General features: G+C 52.3%; 2 protein-coding genes across 2 annotated transcripts in view; both read left to right on the top strand.

Annotated features, from left to right (window-relative positions):
- The first annotated feature begins 1,796 nt into the window (after positions 1 to 1,796).
- Positions 1,797 to 5,071, top strand: Sftpc (surfactant protein C). Its single transcript, XM_037208407.1, has 6 exons — positions 1,797 to 1,902; positions 3,234 to 3,392; positions 3,742 to 3,864; positions 4,084 to 4,194; positions 4,529 to 4,679; positions 4,890 to 5,071. The coding sequence occupies exons 1-5, from the start codon at positions 1,861 to 1,863 to the stop codon at positions 4,667 to 4,669; spliced, it is 576 nt and encodes a 191-aa protein (XP_037064302.1). The 5' UTR covers positions 1,797 to 1,860; the 3' UTR covers positions 4,670 to 4,679; positions 4,890 to 5,071.
- Positions 4,796 to 16,448, top strand: part of Bmp1 (bone morphogenetic protein 1) — a 45,270-nt gene continuing 33,617 nt past the window's right edge. Inside the window, exons 1-4 of the mRNA XM_028877661.2 lie at positions 4,796 to 4,845; positions 4,890 to 5,007; positions 5,511 to 6,123; positions 14,459 to 14,572. Of these exons, the coding sequence (XP_028733494.1) occupies positions 4,796 to 4,845; positions 4,890 to 5,007; positions 5,511 to 6,123; positions 14,459 to 14,572 (895 nt within the window). The remainder of the gene's footprint in view (positions 4,846 to 4,889; positions 5,008 to 5,510; positions 6,124 to 14,458; positions 14,573 to 16,448) is intronic.

Below are 16,448 nucleotides of genomic sequence, written 5' to 3' on the forward strand. Positions count from 1 at the left end.
TCATCATTTGCCTGCAATTTCATGCTTTCATTGTTTTTTTTCTGCTGAGTAGTACTCCATTGTGTATATGTACACATTTTTTCATCCATTCTTTGACGGCATCTAGTTGTTTCCAGTTCTGCTATTACAATAGTGTGCTATGAACATAGCTGAGCATGTATCTTTATGTATGATACATTCTTGGTATATGCCAGAGTGGATGCTGATCTGAGTAGTTCGTTCTAATTTTCTGAGAAACCACCATACTGATTTCCACAGTGGTTGTACAAGTTTATGTACATAACTTTTATAGTTTATTTTGTATAAGGGACTTGCACACCTGTAGACTTGGAGTGTCCATGAGGAGTCCTGAAACAATCTGGATGATATAAAGGGAAGCTGTGTAGGAGAACAAGAGTGTCAGGTCAATACAAGGAAGTACTGAGCTCTGGCTTACACATTCCTAAAAGCTGAGAGGTGCAAAGACTTCTCGAGATCACCTGGCTGACAACTAAAAGGAAATTGAGAGAGCTAGAGAGAAGGCTCAGTGGTTACAGGCATTGGCTACTCTTTCAGAGCATTTAGGTCTGATACCCAGCACCCACTTGGAAGCTCACAACAGTCTGTAACTCCAGTTCCAGTGGATCTGATGTCCTTTTCTGGTCTCCAAGGGCACCAGGCATGCAGGTAGTACACAGACACATAGGCAGGTAAAGCACTCATACACATCAAATCAAATCAATGCATCTTTAAAAGGGAACTGAAGGCATGTAGCCAAGGCCCAGCTGAAAGGGGTAAACCAATCCTAAGTCACTGGAAGATGTGACTCAGTACCCCAAGCCACAGGAGAGAATTTGGGGGAAGAGAGAAGGCAGGGGGAGGGGAGAAGCAGGGGGTCATGAAAGTGGACGGGATTTGGTTAAATCATACTGGACACATTCAGAAAATATAAAAAGGGGGTCAGAAGGGTAGATAGAGTAGAAGAAGGGCAAAGATGGCTGATTGGGACCACACTCAGCCCCGTGCAAGGTCATCTTGGATTAAGAAAGTGTCAGGGGCTGGGGATGTAGCTCAGTGGTGAAAGGCTTCCCAAGCATGTTCATGGCCCTACGTTGGATCCTCAGCTCTGGAAAGCGAAGAGTAAGGCCTAGATAAGTCATCAGAGTATTCAACTTACAGACAAGCTCAGAGCAAAGAGTGAAACAGGACTCATCACCCATGAGTTATAGTTTTCCAGCAGTGGGGACAGAATGAGGAAAATGGCTGGAGCAAATCTGTAGTTAGGGACAGCCCATGTGGGAGGCTGGACGAAGAGGATCCGACCCTGTCTAAGAAACCACACTAAAGAATCCCCAGCTGCTGTCCCAGGCCCTGTTCCCCCAGTAGACACCTCTCCACCCCCACCAGTAATCACCACTTTCTCAGTCCCTGAATGGAACTCATGCCTGAGCCCGGGGGAGATTATCTGGCGGAAAGGATGGCCAGATTCTTGGCTACCGCAGGCAAGGTTTGGCCTGTCAAAAGAAGAAAAGCCACAGGGCTGCAAGGGCAGGTGCCAGCAGGAGAGGCAGACATGCCAGAAAGACACCCACGGTGAGAGAAGCAGGTGGCCTGAGGGTGAGTGTGCTCACCTCAGCCAGGTTTGCTCTTGTTTGGGCCGAGAGGATTCATGTGCCTAGGCCAAGGGCCCTTGGGGGCTCTTGCAGCTGGCTTATCGGGGGCCTAGGCTCTAAAAGCCAGGAACAAACAAGCTTCAAAGCCAAGGACTTGGCTGGCAGACAGGAGAGCCGGTCCTTCACCTCTGTCCCCCCTCTCTGATGATATATATATAAGACACTGGCCACACTAGATAGACGAGAAGACGAGAGAGCCTACAAAAAAATGGATGTGGGTAGCAAAGAGGTCTTGATGGAGAGTCCCCCGGTGAGTGTCATTTTGTATGGGTTTCTTTTTGGTGTGTGTGTGTGTGTGTGTGTGTGTGTGTGTACACAAGTGTACTGGACTTGCCTGCTCTATCCTCCAAAGGCCTCTTTTCTTCTTCTAGACTCATAGACTCAGTTTAGGATTGGGCTGTTAGGATGGAGACACTATGATCATTAAGAGTCCCTGGCAGCCGGGCGGCAGTGGCGCACGCCTTTAATCCCAGGACTCAGGAGGCAGAGCCAGGAGAATCTCTGTGAGTTTGAGGCCAGCCTGGTCTACAGAGCAAGTTCTAGGACAGGCTTCAAAAGCTACACAGAGAAACCCTGTCTCAAAAAAAGAAAACAAACAAACAAAAAGAGTCCCTGGCAGAGGCAGGCATGGCAGCCATGAATTCCCGTATAAAGGGGTTGAGAGCCACAGGGGTCAATAGAGAGGCCTGTGAAGAACACTGATAGAGTCGCCAAGTAATTAGGAGGTCATAGGAAGCACCGCAGAGAAAATGGCATGTGAGGCTGGGCTGTGTAGATCAGTGGGTAGAATGCCTTGCAAGCACAGGGACCTGAGTTCAGTCCCCAGGACCACATAAACCAGGCATGGGATGCACACAATTTGAGAGTGTAAGCAAGATAATCCTTCAGGGTCATCTTTAGATATGTATGTATGGACTTGGAAGCCGGCCTGGGCCATAGATATGATCTTTTAAAAAAAGGAGGAAGGATGCTTCCACAGATAAGAGTGCTTGCTACCAGCTGTGATAGCTTGAGTTTAATCTCTGGAACTCACATGATGGAAGGAGAGATGTTGTCTGTGAGTTTTACACACACACACACACACACACACACACACACACACACACACACTTGCAAATAAATGTAAAAAAATATGAAGATGTGACATGAACTGGACTAGGAAGAATATACAGGCGCTCACAAGGCAGAGGAGGAAGGCATGGAAGGAAGAAAAGGAGCCCACACAAAGGTGTGGAGATGCAGCAACCTGGATGCTTGGAGGGAACAAAAAACACTGGCTAGGTCTGAGATGCCAGGAGCCTTGGGGAAACAGAAGATAAGATTGCTAACTGGCTCTCTTGGATCCTTCCACAACTAGGCTTTGCTTCTAACTTTCTAAGTATCTATGGCACTAACAATACCATTGTTCTAACAAATCCTATTTGTTAGAATCCAACCACCTCCCCCAAAGCCTTCTCTGATCACCCCAGTCCTTCTCTGCATATTCGTAGCCTAAAGGGGTATGAGAGGGTGTCTGGTAGGGAGAGGAATGGGCATCCTCTCAACTGCCTACTCGTCTCTCTGATTTCTCCACTTCCTCAGGATTACTCAGCAGGTCCCAGGAGCCAGTTCCGCATCCCGTGCTGCCCCGTGCACCTCAAACGCCTTCTCATCGTGGTTGTGGTGGTGGTCCTTGTTGTCGTGGTGATCGTAGGGGCCCTGCTCATGGGCCTCCACATGAGTCAGAAACATACCGAGATGGTGAGCAAGCCGGGGTTGGGCAAACAGTAGCTACGAGGTATGTCGGACAGAAGGGCTGGGTGAGATGGGCAGACAGCTGGACAGCTGCCGGAGAGGAAGGGAAGGGAGTGGGCAAACAAGAGCATATCTTGAGTGATACAAGCCGAGATGGGGAAGCAGTCCCGCACAGATGGTTTTCCTCCAGGCCCTGGCCTACAGTGTGAGACACACACCTCTTATGTGTAGCCTTCCAGGGATCTCAGGAAAGAAGGCACTGCATTTGAATAGAGGGCTCTGGGTAGATATGGGTACCAAAAGGCTGAGAGAAGAAAGAGGAATGCCAGGCAGCACTCTGACACCCTCTTCCTAGGTCCTTGAGATGAGCATTGGCGCACCGGAAACTCAGAAACGCCTAGCCCCGAGTGAGCACATGGACACCATCGCTACCTTCTCCGTTGGTTCCACTGGGATTGTTGTGTATGACTACCAGCGGGTGAGTATGCCCGAGGGACCAATAGAACTGCCCAGTGGTACCACCTTTTTCCAGAGGTCTCTCCCCATTCCGTGCCTGGTTGCCACCCCTCGGATGCTTGAATCACTGACTCAGATGTGTCTCCCACAGCCAATCTAAAGGGAATTAGCGGAGAATCAGGGCTGGGGAGTGAGCAAGGAAAGGGACTTCCCTGAATGACCTCCAGTGTTGCATGCCTAGCTCCTGACTGCCTATAAGCCAGCTCCGGGAACCTACTGCTACATCATGAAGATGGCTCCAGACAGCATCCCTAGTCTTGAGGCTCTTACTAGAAAATTCCAGAATTTCCAGGTGGGTGTGTGCGTGGAGGGAGGGAGCTGTCTCCCTCCAAGAGCTGGGGAGAGGAATATTTGAGATGATGGCTAGTGCCATCTGTCTGGTGTTGATTCCCCTGGGCCAGATGTGTTCTGTCTACACTCATCTGTGTCACACTGTCCCCAGCTCTCAGCTGGCCTGCTGCTAAGTTGTTGACTTTGGCTGAGCTCAGACACCAACCACCTGTGGGCTTCTGATTCCAGCCCAGTCCCTCTGTATTGGTGGGGAAACTGAGCCTCAGAGAACGTGCCTGGCCAAGGGTCCCACAATAAGGATCGCAGGTGAGATTGAACATAGCTGCTCTTTCCAGGCCAAGCCCTCAGCATCCACCTCTAAGCTGGGCCAGGAGGAAGCGCATGACGCTGGCTCCGAGTCTTCTGGGAGAGACCTGGCTTTCCTAGGCCTTGCTGTGAGCACCTTGTGTGGAGAGCTACCACTATACTATATCTAGGACCCCTCAGGTGAGCAACGGTGCCTTTCAGGGTGCCTGAGCAACACCGGGAGGGCTTGGAATGCCTGCTTTGTCAACGGACCTACTAGGGATCTCTTGAAGTCAGTGATCTGGGGAGCTCAGAGGATGGAAGGCTCACACACAGCCCACCTTGGAATCAAGCGGGTGGCTCCTTGGTACCCCTCTTTCACATGATAAACATCAGTTCTTTGCTCCACAGGGTCAGCGGAAACCGCATCGGGACAGGAAAGACCTGCAGCAAAGGGTCTTTTGCAGACAAGCAGGAAGCTGCTTCTGTTCATGCCCGACAGGACCGAGTAGAAGCCAGTAGAGGAGAGGTGTCTCCTACGAGCCAGGGGGCTCCTACCACAAAACAATAAAGCAGCCTGATTGAAAAACAAAGGGTGGCATTTCTTTTCTTGCACATTTTCTCAGTTCCGCTCTCGGCGGGAGCCGTCCTGGGCAGGAAAGGGTTTGGGGGAGTTGGGACGCTTTGCCACATCCTTTCTAAGAGTGATGGGGATTTGGTCTTACCCCAGGTAGTGGCGAAGGGGGCAAAATGCGGGGATAGGGGACCGGACCTAGGTGCCATACACGGGTGTTAGGCGCCCTCCAGCGGTGTGACTGCAGGGAAGGACAGCGACAGAGACAGGCAGAGAGACAGCAAGACAGAGAGACAGCGAGAAGCTAGAGAGCAGGTCTGAGACAGACAGACTGGAGTCTCGGGCTAAGAGAACGACCGCTGATCCAGGGATTGAGAGGCAGGAACGGACCTGACAGCGTGTCCGTGCCCGGAGACACTCCACCCCGCGCGGGACAGCGGCCACTAGGGGGCCCCTAGCGGGAGCGGTGCCTCCGGGCATCCCGGGCCCGCGCCCCCTCCCCGGCCCCGGCCCCAGGCAGCCGATCCCCCTCCGGGGCGGGCGGCGCTACTCTCGCCCTCCCCGCCCGGCTGGCGCGCTTCCCGGCCCGGCCGAGCACGGTCCCGGCCCCGAGGGGGGCCGAGCTGGGCGAAAACCCGCCCTCCAGCGAGCTCATTTCCCTAAAAGGGGGGGGGGAGTGGGAGGGCGGCGGAAAAAAAGAAAGGGAGCGACCGAGCCGAGGGCGAGGGGACGCCGGAGCCCAGGGCCGGAGCGAGCCGGGCCGAGCGGGGGGCGGGAGACAGGAAACGGGACGGGAAGAGGTGGCCGCGGGGGGAGAGCGCCTCCCCTTCGCTTCCAGCGCTCCCTTCCCCGTCGCCCCGCTCCCGCGTCCGGGCGCGACCGCCACCGCTGCCCGCCAGCATGCCCGCGTGGCCCGCCCGCCGCTGCCGCTGCTGTCGCTGCCGCTGCTGCTGCTGCTGCTGCTGCTGCTCCCGCGCGCCGGGCGGCCGCTGGACTTGGCCGACTACACCTACGACCTGGGCGAGGAGGACGCCCCGGAGGTCCTCAACTACAAAGACCCCTGCAAGGCGGGTGAGCGACCCCCGGCTCCCTCTGGGGCGCACGGGAGCCGGGTGTGAGCAGGCCGGGATCGAGGCTTGCGGGCTGGGCAGGGGTTGGGGTTGGGGTTGGGGGAGGACAGTCCAGTGTGGGAAGCTGGGAGCTGCTTGGTTGGCAATGCAGTGGGGGAACAAAAGACCGAGGGAGAAAGGGAGGGGGAAGTTTGGGGGACTTTTAGGACTGAAGTTTTGCTGCCGTTGGTGGAAACTGCTGCGGCTGCCGCTTGCCTTCGAAGAGGATTCCTGGGGAAATCTCCCTGGGTCTCAGCGAATCCCGCTGGCAAGGAGGCTTTTTCTCCACAAGGAAACTTTACTGGCCAAACTCCGTGTGTGAGTGAGCGTGTGTGAGTGAGCGTGTGTGTGTGTGTGTGTGTGTGTGTGTGTGTGTGTGTGTGTGTGGTGTGCTTTTCCCTTCTCCCCTATCCCTCCCGCTTTGTGGAATATTGGTGTTTGCCCGCTTGTCTGCTTGCCATACTGCTACACATCTGTCTGGTTTGATGCCCAGAAGGCCTGCAGTCCAAAGGAATAGATTTCCCAGATACTCAGCCCAGTGGAAGGAAAAGTTTTTCAGGGGGGTTCCATGAGATACTCCTTCGTGGGCAACCCTGTGATTCTAACCAGCTACAGCAGCTCTCCCGGTACTCAAGAGACAGCTGTCAACGTCAGAGAAATCAGGCCAGGAGAGGACTTACCTGTGCCCCTGTGTGCTAGGAGGGCTCTGCCAGAGCCAAGTTGGGATAGCAAATGAGCCACACAAAGAAAACTTGGATATTCTACATCAGCTCTCTCGCCCCACAGACACCTGAGGCTAATTAGTCAAGGTCAAGGCTTCCTCTCCCTCCCTCCCCCCCCTCTCTCTCTGTGTGATCTTTGTCCATGAGGGTCCTCCTGGAGTGATCCCCCTAGAGTGACCAGATGACCAGGCACTCAGGCCACTGGCCTGACTGATGTCCCTGAGTAGATGGCCTGGAACACACTGAGGACAAGATGTCACAACTTTTCCTCAACTTCCTGCTTCTGACTTCAGCCTGTCTGTGAAGAGCCAGAGCCAGGGACAGGGACACAAGGAAAGGAAGTGAACACAGAGCCTTGGGACAGGCAGCTATAGTTCTGACCACAGGGGGCTTGATCCATCCACCCTCGGGTGGATAGGGACCATTTCAGTGTGGGCAGGGCAAGCCAGACCCTCCAGCCCTTCCTCTTCCAAGCCTGATAGGCTGTGGGCAGACCAGGACATTAGCTGTTTCCGAGTCAGTGTGTGTGGTGGATGGACAGGAAGAGGAATGAGCAGGGCATGGATTCTGAAGGACTCATTAGCCACCAGGAAAGCCGAACATAGTTTTGAACTTTAGTTTTCTCAATTAGTAAATCAGGACTGACAGTACACCCCTTCGTAGAGCTGGTGGTAAGGTCTAAATCTGAGGACACATATAAGTCATTTATTATCAGCATACAGTAAGCACTAAATAAATGTGTACCCCTTGTGCTCTGTGCCTCTGGCTCTTGATTCATTTCTTTTGAGAGAGTACAGGCTTGGGTTTTTAAGAAGAGCTGGCATCTCCCTGACCCTGTCCTGCATCTTTTATCCATTCTGTGATGCACGGTCCCTGATAATGTCTCTGGCCTGGGTTTGATGCCAGAGGTGCAGAGAGATGCCAGACAGATCTCCGTCCTTAAGGAGATCGCCATCTAAGCAAGGACCCAAGAGCACACTAGAGTTACACAGCATTAGCCGGGAAGAATAGGGGTCCCTTGTCACCTCTTCATTCCTGGTGATGGGCAGGGCAGAGTGAAGCGATCTCAGGAGTTTGGGAAGGTTTGCAAAGTGGAGGCTTTGTGGAGGATGTGGGCCAGGAGCACAGCCTCCAAGAATGAGTAGGGAGCCATGCTGATGTTGAACATGGGAGTGATTTTTGGGACTAGCAAGAGGCTCAGGGCTCCATCCCCAGTCTCAGATTTCATGCTAGGGTGGGGCTGGCTGAGTTGGAGCTTCAAACAAGGGCTGTGGAGAAAGCTCTCCATCAGGGTGAATTGAGGCTGGTTGGGAAGCTCGGCCAGGCCTGAGGTGGCTGAGAGGGCCCAGAGCCCGACAAGGCCCAACTTCAGGGTCAGATCAGGCCTTCTTCTTGGGTGTGACTGATGCCTAGGCCCTGTGGCCCACCCCTGGAGGGAACTGGACTAGTGTACGTACACATACACCTCATCTGCTGTCCCCTCTACAGACCCACCAACTCGCTTCTTCATGTTGCTTCTTCCTGCCTGACTTTGCTTCCTGGCCCCTCCATAGCCCTGACCACCAGATGCTGGAGTGCCCGGGGCAGGTGCCTGTCTGTACTTCCTTTGGAAGTGGCTGGTAGACTTCTCCTCCTCCTTCCTCCTCTTCCTTTTTCTTCCCGCACAGAGGGCTAGCAGTGAAAATCAGCCCTTTGATTCTCCCAGCTTAAATGAGATCTCTCTGTTTCTTCTAAACATAGCTAGGCCTCCTCATTTTAAAATAACTCTATAGTTACTGTTTGAGTTAGATTTATTTTTTTTTTTTACTTCTGTCCATGGGGTCTCACTAAATTGGCCTTGAACTCGTCGTCCTCTGCCCTTAGCCTCCCATATGCTGAGATTACAGGGGTGAGAGCCACTATATCCATTTATGGCTGCTGTTAAAGTCAAGACAAAAATTAAGACCCCTGATGTCCCAGGGAAGCTTCCGAACTTTTGGGCCAGAAGCTAACCTAGGCTACTGGTGTGCTTAAGGCTGATTCTACCAAGTCTGCTATCGGGATTTCCTGGAAAACCTGGTTTCTTGTACGTTGAATGCCAGAGCCATGAAAGAGGATTTCAGAGATTGCCAGCGTAGCGTCTCTGCCCCAGATGTCTTGCCACTGACACACACATGGCTTCCACTTAGACCTCAGCTGGCAACCAGTGGGTCTGCAGGAGAAGAGATCCGTCGGACAGTACTTCAGGGCCCTTCTTACCACCTCACCCCAGGGTCCTTGTGGCCCAGGTGTGGAGTCCAGAGGAAGCACATGACCTTATCTCTCACCAGACGACATTCCCTCTTCCAGACACTCTGAGGAGTGAGTCACTCCACCCATTTAAGCCCCTGTTCCCTGCCTGAGTCACCCTCACTTTGAGGTGCCCCAGGCGTGGAGGAAAACACATCTCCATGGGTCCCAATGGAGGGAGAACAGTTAGATACCTCAGGAAGGAAGGGATCCTTCTCTTGATTTGAGACGGGATCTCACCATGTAGCCGTGGCTGGCCTGGAACATACTCTGTAGACCAGGCTGGCCCAGAAACTCAAAGAGGTCCACCTGCCTCTGCTTCCTGAGTGCTGGGATCAAAGGTGTGCTGGGACCACAGCTGGCAGGAAGCAGGAGCTCGTGAATTGTTTCTCCAGTGAGGCGGGAAAACATTGGTGCTGCTGAAGGAGCTGAAGGAGTGGAGCAGACTCTCTCCTGAGCAGTATGGGGGCTCAGTTGGCCTCTTCCTCCCTCTGCATGTGCACGCTTCTGTCCGTTCCTAGACGCCCTTCTCCTTTGAGGAGCGTGGACTGTGAGATACAGTGTGCTGCTTTTGTTTTCTTTTTCTGATATGTTAGAACACCCTGGAACTCGCACAGGGGATTGGTTGTTGTATACATTTGTGCGTGTGTCTTTGCTTCATGGTGGGTCGTCTGTTCTTGTTGGGTGAGCACAGGCACAAGTGTGCACTGGTGTGTAAGTGGACAGGAGAATAAGTCCATTTGCGTATTCCGGGGCCACGAGTACATCCTCCCTTGGCTACAAGTCGGCATTCATTGGGGGGGTACATGCCTGTCCTGCATACATGGCCTTGGCGCTCCATCACACCAGCCAGGCTCCAACAGGAGGGGAGGCCTGGCCATGCCAAGGGGGAGGGAACTTTGGAGTCCAGAGGCTGACCTAGGGGACAAAGATTGCTCCCTAGGTCACATGCACATTGATGTGTCTCTGTGATCTTTCCCCTCCAGCCCCGGGCCTGGCTACAGAGTACTCTCAAGTGCTTCCTGGCCGGTTTACAGCCGGAGAGCAAAACAAGAACTTTTGATCCTGTGTTGAAAACAGCTGCTACTTTGACCCTGACCTTGACCCTGGGGCTTCCTTTGGACCAGGAAAGCATCCTGAACCCTCTTGTATCTAGATTGTCCAGCTTCCTAAGGTTAGGATCCCAGATGGACCAGCTGTCAGCCCAGCTCCTGGCCATAGGCTCCTCTCCAACCCCACCCTCACCCCCATTCTGTTCCCATGCATTCTTCAGCCATGACATCACCACAGGGCATCCAGCTGAGCTCTGCAGCTAGCCTGGTTCCTTCTACTTGCCCTGCCCTGGTCCCACACTGCCCCGGTCTCACACAGGCCAACGTGGTTCTGTAGTCTCTGTCCACAGAGTCATTCAGCTGGGGAGTGAGTGCAAAGGACCGAGTATGTCTAGGGAAGGGTTGGAGCTGACTTTGAGTCTCTGGGACTGGAGGTGGTGTGGTGAGCACAGTTGAACTGGCTGCTTAGCAGTTGCTTTAAACGCTCCAGGCTTGGAGTAGATGCTTCATCTACATACATGATTTCTTGCAGTAATCTTCGGAGATGCGTTCTATTACGTGCCGCCTTCTTCTTTTTTTGGGGGGGGGGCGGGGAGAGGTTTCAAGACAGGGTTTCTCTGTGTAGCTTTGCACCTTTCCTGGAACTCACTCTGTAGCCCAGGCTGGCCTTGAACTCATAAAGATCCACCTGCCTCTGCCTCCAGAGTACAGGGATTAAAGGCACATGCCACCACCGCCCGGCCTGTGTGCCTTTTATATAGGAGAAAACTGAGGTTTTAAAGAATTTACATGAATGTCAGCGACCAGGAGCCAAACCGAGATTCAAAGACCCCCCTCTGCCTCCAAAGACTGCTCTTTGCTGATAGTCCAGCCCTATGGGTACAGTTGCCTTCTGTATCTGTGGGCTCTGCACCCACATATTCCACCAACCATGGATCAAAATTATCTAAGGAAAAAATTGGTCTGGATGGAACATCTACAGACTTTTTCATTATTCCCTAAGAAATACGGTATAATAACTACTTAACGTTCACATTGTATGAAGTATTGTAGATCATCTAGAGATGATTTGAAGTATATAGGAGGGGTGAGGATATGGTCAATTGTTAGAAGGCTTGCCTAGCATGCACAAAGCCCTGGGTTCGAGCCCAAGTACTATTATTCAGGTAGGGCGGTTCATGCATGTAATCCTAGCATTTGGGAAGAAGAGACAGGGGGATCAGAATTTTAAGGTCATCTTTGGCTCTATAGGGAGTTTGAACCCCGAGCGGGCTACATAAGACCCTGTCTCAGAAGAAGAAAAAAGAGGGAATGAATGAAGGTATGGTTAGGTTCTATGCAAACACAATGCCATTTTATATATGGACTTGAGCATCTGGAGATTTTGGTATCTGTAGGGGTCCTGGAGTTGATACTGTAGGGAGACTGAGGGACAAGTGTGTCTGGTGATTGATGCTCTTAGGCGTGGGTGTAGAAGCCTGGAGGTGCCATGTATGTGTACAAGTACAAAGCTTACAGTAGTGTGAGGTGTTTCTGCACTGGCATAGAGGAACCTACCATCTCCTCTCTGGACTCTCACCTGTCTCATCCCCTTTTGCATGCTCCAAAAGAGACGACTCTTGACTAGTTACAGGCTGGTGACCTTGGACATGCCATCTCTCTCTTTGGCCCCAGGGTCCTGATCTCTTCAGTCAAGGGAGGGGAGCGGCGTTCAGCTATGAGGTTATCTCTCCAAATGTTTGTGATGGGACACTCCTAGGGGTGTCATATGGCTTACTGGGCATGCTGTGGGTGGGCCAGGGTTAAATGGACTCATTAATGAGCCAACACTTTGTGAACTGGAAAGCGCTGGGTAAATTTCAACAGACATTTACACAAGGCGTCATTATTGTTACTATTACAGGCTTAATGAGTTCCCAGAGCCTGCCACTGGCTTGTGTGTGTTGGAGCTTGTATCTGTGTCTTTTTAGAACTCTGTGACGGTGCGTATATTTGTGTGTGTGTGTGTGTGTGTGTGTGTGTGTGTGTGTGTGTGTGTGTGTGTCTGAGTGTCTATTTTCGTTTATACGTATTTACAATCTGGGTTCCCGAGAGGTAATGAACTTGAGCAAATGCACTGGACTAGGAATTTACCCCTGGTAAAGTGGTAAGTCCAGAGGCTTGGCAGTGTAGTCTAAAGTCAGTTTCCTTCTGGGCCTCAGTTTCCTAAACTGTTAAATGAAAGATTGGCTTGGTGACTGCTAAGGTCGCTCACGCATTCAGGTGATCTCTGTGTCTGAGTGAGCATGTGTCTCTGGGCACGTATTTGCAGACCAAAAGAAAACTGGCATGATGATTCATTCATTCATTCATTCATTCATTCTGCCTCTTCTACCCAAAAGCCAGTGCGGGGTGCTGCTTGCGTGTGCAGGGGTGTAGTCTCTGACCTCAATGGCTCTGCACAGACAGCATGGGTTTGGATGTCACCATATGCCCATAGGGACATTAGCCATCTGTGACTAAGTATGTGATAAAGTAAATGTATATGTATCCACCCAGTGGGGCCAACCGGGGAGGAGGAACCCGTGTGGAAGGCCTCAAGGTTAAAACAATTTGTGTAGTGCTGACTCTGCTGGGATGAGAAGCAGATGTCACGGCGGCGGCGGCGGCTGCAGGGAAGCCGCCACTCTGCTTCCATCTCCAGCTCGGCCTCCCACTTCCCCGAGCCCAGCCCAGCCCAGTGTGAAGCTCACATCTGGGCTCCTTCCAAGACAGACAGTGCTCTGTGCCTCTGCTCCCTCTTACCCTCGACGTCTCAGAAAGAAGACAGGCCGCTCAACCCATCTCTCCAGAGGTTTCCTTTCCCAGGCCCAGAAATGGAAATGACCTCTTGGGGGGTGGGAGGGTTGTCCTACCCCTGGGCCTTTGCTTCCCAGAGGGAGGACCCAGAAACTTAGAATTCAGTTTGCGCGCTGTTACACCTTTCCTTGTTAGCTGGGAGCCTCCTGGTATAAGTCTTGGCCTCCCAGATTTGCTTCCCTGTGCCAAGTCTTATTGGACCAGGTAAGCATTGCAACCATCTTACAGTACTTCATGTCCTCCCCCATTTGGTTGAATGACATTTACTATGTGACACCACATACTCACTCAGCACAGAACGTGGACTCACAAATAGACTGCTAGTTAGTCAACTTTCCGATGCTGTAACCAAGCGCCTGAGAGGACTGACTTAGAGAAAAGGTTTGTTTTGGCGTATGGTTGCTGAGTTTCTAGTCCATGAGAGTGGAGAACTTGGTTCTGGAGCCTCTTAGAGGCAGCAGGTTGTGGTGGGACACTTGGCAGAGTAAAATGGCTCATCAAATCAACCAAGAGGCAAAGAGAGGATGAGGGGAGGCCCAGGTCCCACAACCCCCTTCAAGGGCACACACACAGTCACATCAGCCCCTCTAAGACCCCACTTCCCAAGGGTGCACAGAACCTCCCAGTAGCGCCACCTTGGGGACCAAGCCTTTAACACGTGGGCTCTTAGACCCCAGAGCATCTTCTCTTCAAAATGTCCCACTGTCAGAGCACGTGTCTGTCTGTGGACTTATCTGAGTCAGTGTGTGTGTGAACTTTGTGTTGTTAAGGTTGTCTCCATAGGGCCAGGGAGCCTCTTCTGCCTTCCTACCCTCTGACTTAATGTCTGGCCCATAGTGGGTACTAATTATTTTCTGAAGATAATGTGAAGAGTGATACAATTATGTCTTCATGGGACTATTTATTTATTAACAGTTTTATTGACTCCCTGCCTTTCTCTGTCTCTCTGTCTCTCTCTCTCTGTGTGTGTTTGTGTGTGTGTGTGTGTGTGTGTGTGTGTGTGTGTGTGTAGATCAGAGGACAGCTTGCAGGGGTCAGTTCTCTCCTTCCTCGGGTTATCCGGTTTGGAAGCAAGCACCTTTTTTCCTGCCCAGCCATCTCACTCTCTAAGTTTAAGCCTGCAAACCCCAGACCCAAGTGATCTTCTGCCTCAGCTGCCTGGATAGCTGTGGCTATAAGCATGTGTCATCACACTTCATTCTTGCTGGGCTTGGAAGTCAAAAGCAAATGTAATCCCTGAAGAGATTCTAGAAGCTGACCTGTCGTTCTCCTCCTTTCCCATCTCTCTCCGGTGGCATGTGAGCATCAGGCGGCTGCAGGGGTCAGGGCTGTGGATCCGCTGTGTCAGGGCTGTGTGCACCATGTGCACAGCCTCGGGGAAGAGGACTCAGCCTCTGGCTGCTTTCTGTTTCTCCAGCTGCCTTTCTCGGGGACATTGCCCTGGATGAAGAGGACTTGAGGGCCTTCCGGGTGCAGCAGGCTACAGCTCTCAGACAGCAGACAGCCCGAAGGTCATCCGTCAGAGCTTCAGGTACACTGGCGACGGGCTGCCTCTCTGTGTCCCGGAAATGTGTTTCAGATTTGGGAAACAAGGATTTCGGCCTCCACCCCACCCACCCCCACCCCATTTCCAGCCAGGCCTTCCCAGGACAGAGGCCATGAACTTGAACCCAACACAGGGGATGTCTTCCTTTGGGATATCTTTTTCTTTCCCCAGAGGAGAAATCATGTCGACACCCATGGGAAGCAAAAGCCAGTGTTTTTTCTGGCATACAGCTTACACAGTACTTTCCAAAGTATTGTCCTGCTTGACTGTCTCCAGCCACCTTCAAGAGTGTCTTAGTTAGGGTTTATGTTGCTGTGGTGGAACGGCATGAGAAGCAGCAGCTTAGGGAGGATAAGGGGTTTCCTTCCACTTACAATGCTCAGTCAGGTCAGGCTCCATCCCTGAGGGAAGTCAGGGCGGGAACCTGGAGGCAGGAACTGAAGCAGAGGCCATGGAGGAGTGCTCTTTATTGTCTTGCTCCTTCTGACTTGCTCAGTTTGCTCTCTTCGACACCCCAAGACCACGTGCCCAGGGGTGGCACCACCCACGGTAAGCAGGGCCCCTCCACATCAGTCATCAATCAAGACAGTACCCCACAGGCTCGCCCTGCAGGCCAATCTTAAGACATTTTCTCAACTAAGAGTTGCTCTTCCCAGATGACCCTAGCTCATGTCAAGTTGAAAAAAAAAAATCCAACCAGGATAAGGGGTAAGTGTCAGGACCACTCATGTTTCCCAGAAGCCAGGCCTAAGCCTCACAAAGGTAAAGTGACTGGCCTAGTATCACACACACACACACACACACACACACACACACAGTGTGTAGGTGGTAGGACTAGAGCTAGAATTCAAACCATTGTCTCCCAGTGTCTCCCATCTCTCCATCATGCTGTGCCCAATACCACAGTCCCCCTGGGTCTCCTGGTCCCAGTGTGCGAGCTCCTGTGCATTCTTTGGGGCCACCATCCTCAGGAGCTTCGTCAGCACCCCTGCCAAACTGTCCCCAAGACCCAACTGTTCACCTTTCCTTCCAGTGTTCTCTTGTCCCACGTCCAGTTAGTATCTTCCACGCCACACGGAAAGGATTTATTTACGTGTCCTAAAGCTGGGCTCAAAGCTCCTTGTTTCCTGGTAGGCCCAAGCACCTACTAACCTATGTGGTATTGGTGATGGGGAAGGAGAATGGCTGGATTGGCTTTTCCCATCCTTCTTACTGCTGTGCTGAGGGACGGTCTAACATCAGGAGGGAGCTGGAGCATGCTTCAGAAAACCTGCACGGAGGCTCCCTATTACAAGTGCCCGATTCCTCTTGAGGTTCACGGTTCTGGGCATACTTGGATGTGCCAGGCCATCTCCCCTATCCAGCAGGAGGGATGATCCTGGTGTGAGCAGTTTGGAGGTTTATCCAAAGAGAGAGCGGTTGAGCCGGGTGGCAGTGGCGCACACCTTAAATCCCAGCACTTGGGAGGCAGAGCCAGGCGGACCTCTGTGAGTTCGAGGCCAGCCTGGTCTACAGAGCGAGATCCAGGAAAGGCACCAAAACTACACGGAGAAACCCTGTCTTGAAAAACAAAAACAAAAAAACCCAAACAAACAAAGAAAAAAAAACAAAGAGGAGGGTCGGCATCAAAGGGTATTCTGGTATCTGTGACAGGAAGTTTGCAGGACCTCAGGGGACACGAGTGGGATTGGCACAGGCGGAAGTCTTACCAGGGCCTGCTGCCAGCCCTCCAGGTGATTTTGGGCACACCTTTGGCTTTAGTCTTCTCTTCATTCAGATACAGACAGTGGCGCTCACCCCAATGCCATAGAGCTGCTGTGTCATGTGGGAATGTGGGTCCTGAAGCCCCGAGGAAGCACAG

Source organism: Peromyscus leucopus, chromosome 9, assembly GCF_004664715.2.
Source record: "Peromyscus leucopus breed LL Stock chromosome 9, UCI_PerLeu_2.1, whole genome shotgun sequence".
In the NCBI taxonomy this organism is placed as follows: Eukaryota; Metazoa; Chordata; class Mammalia; order Rodentia; family Cricetidae; genus Peromyscus; species Peromyscus leucopus.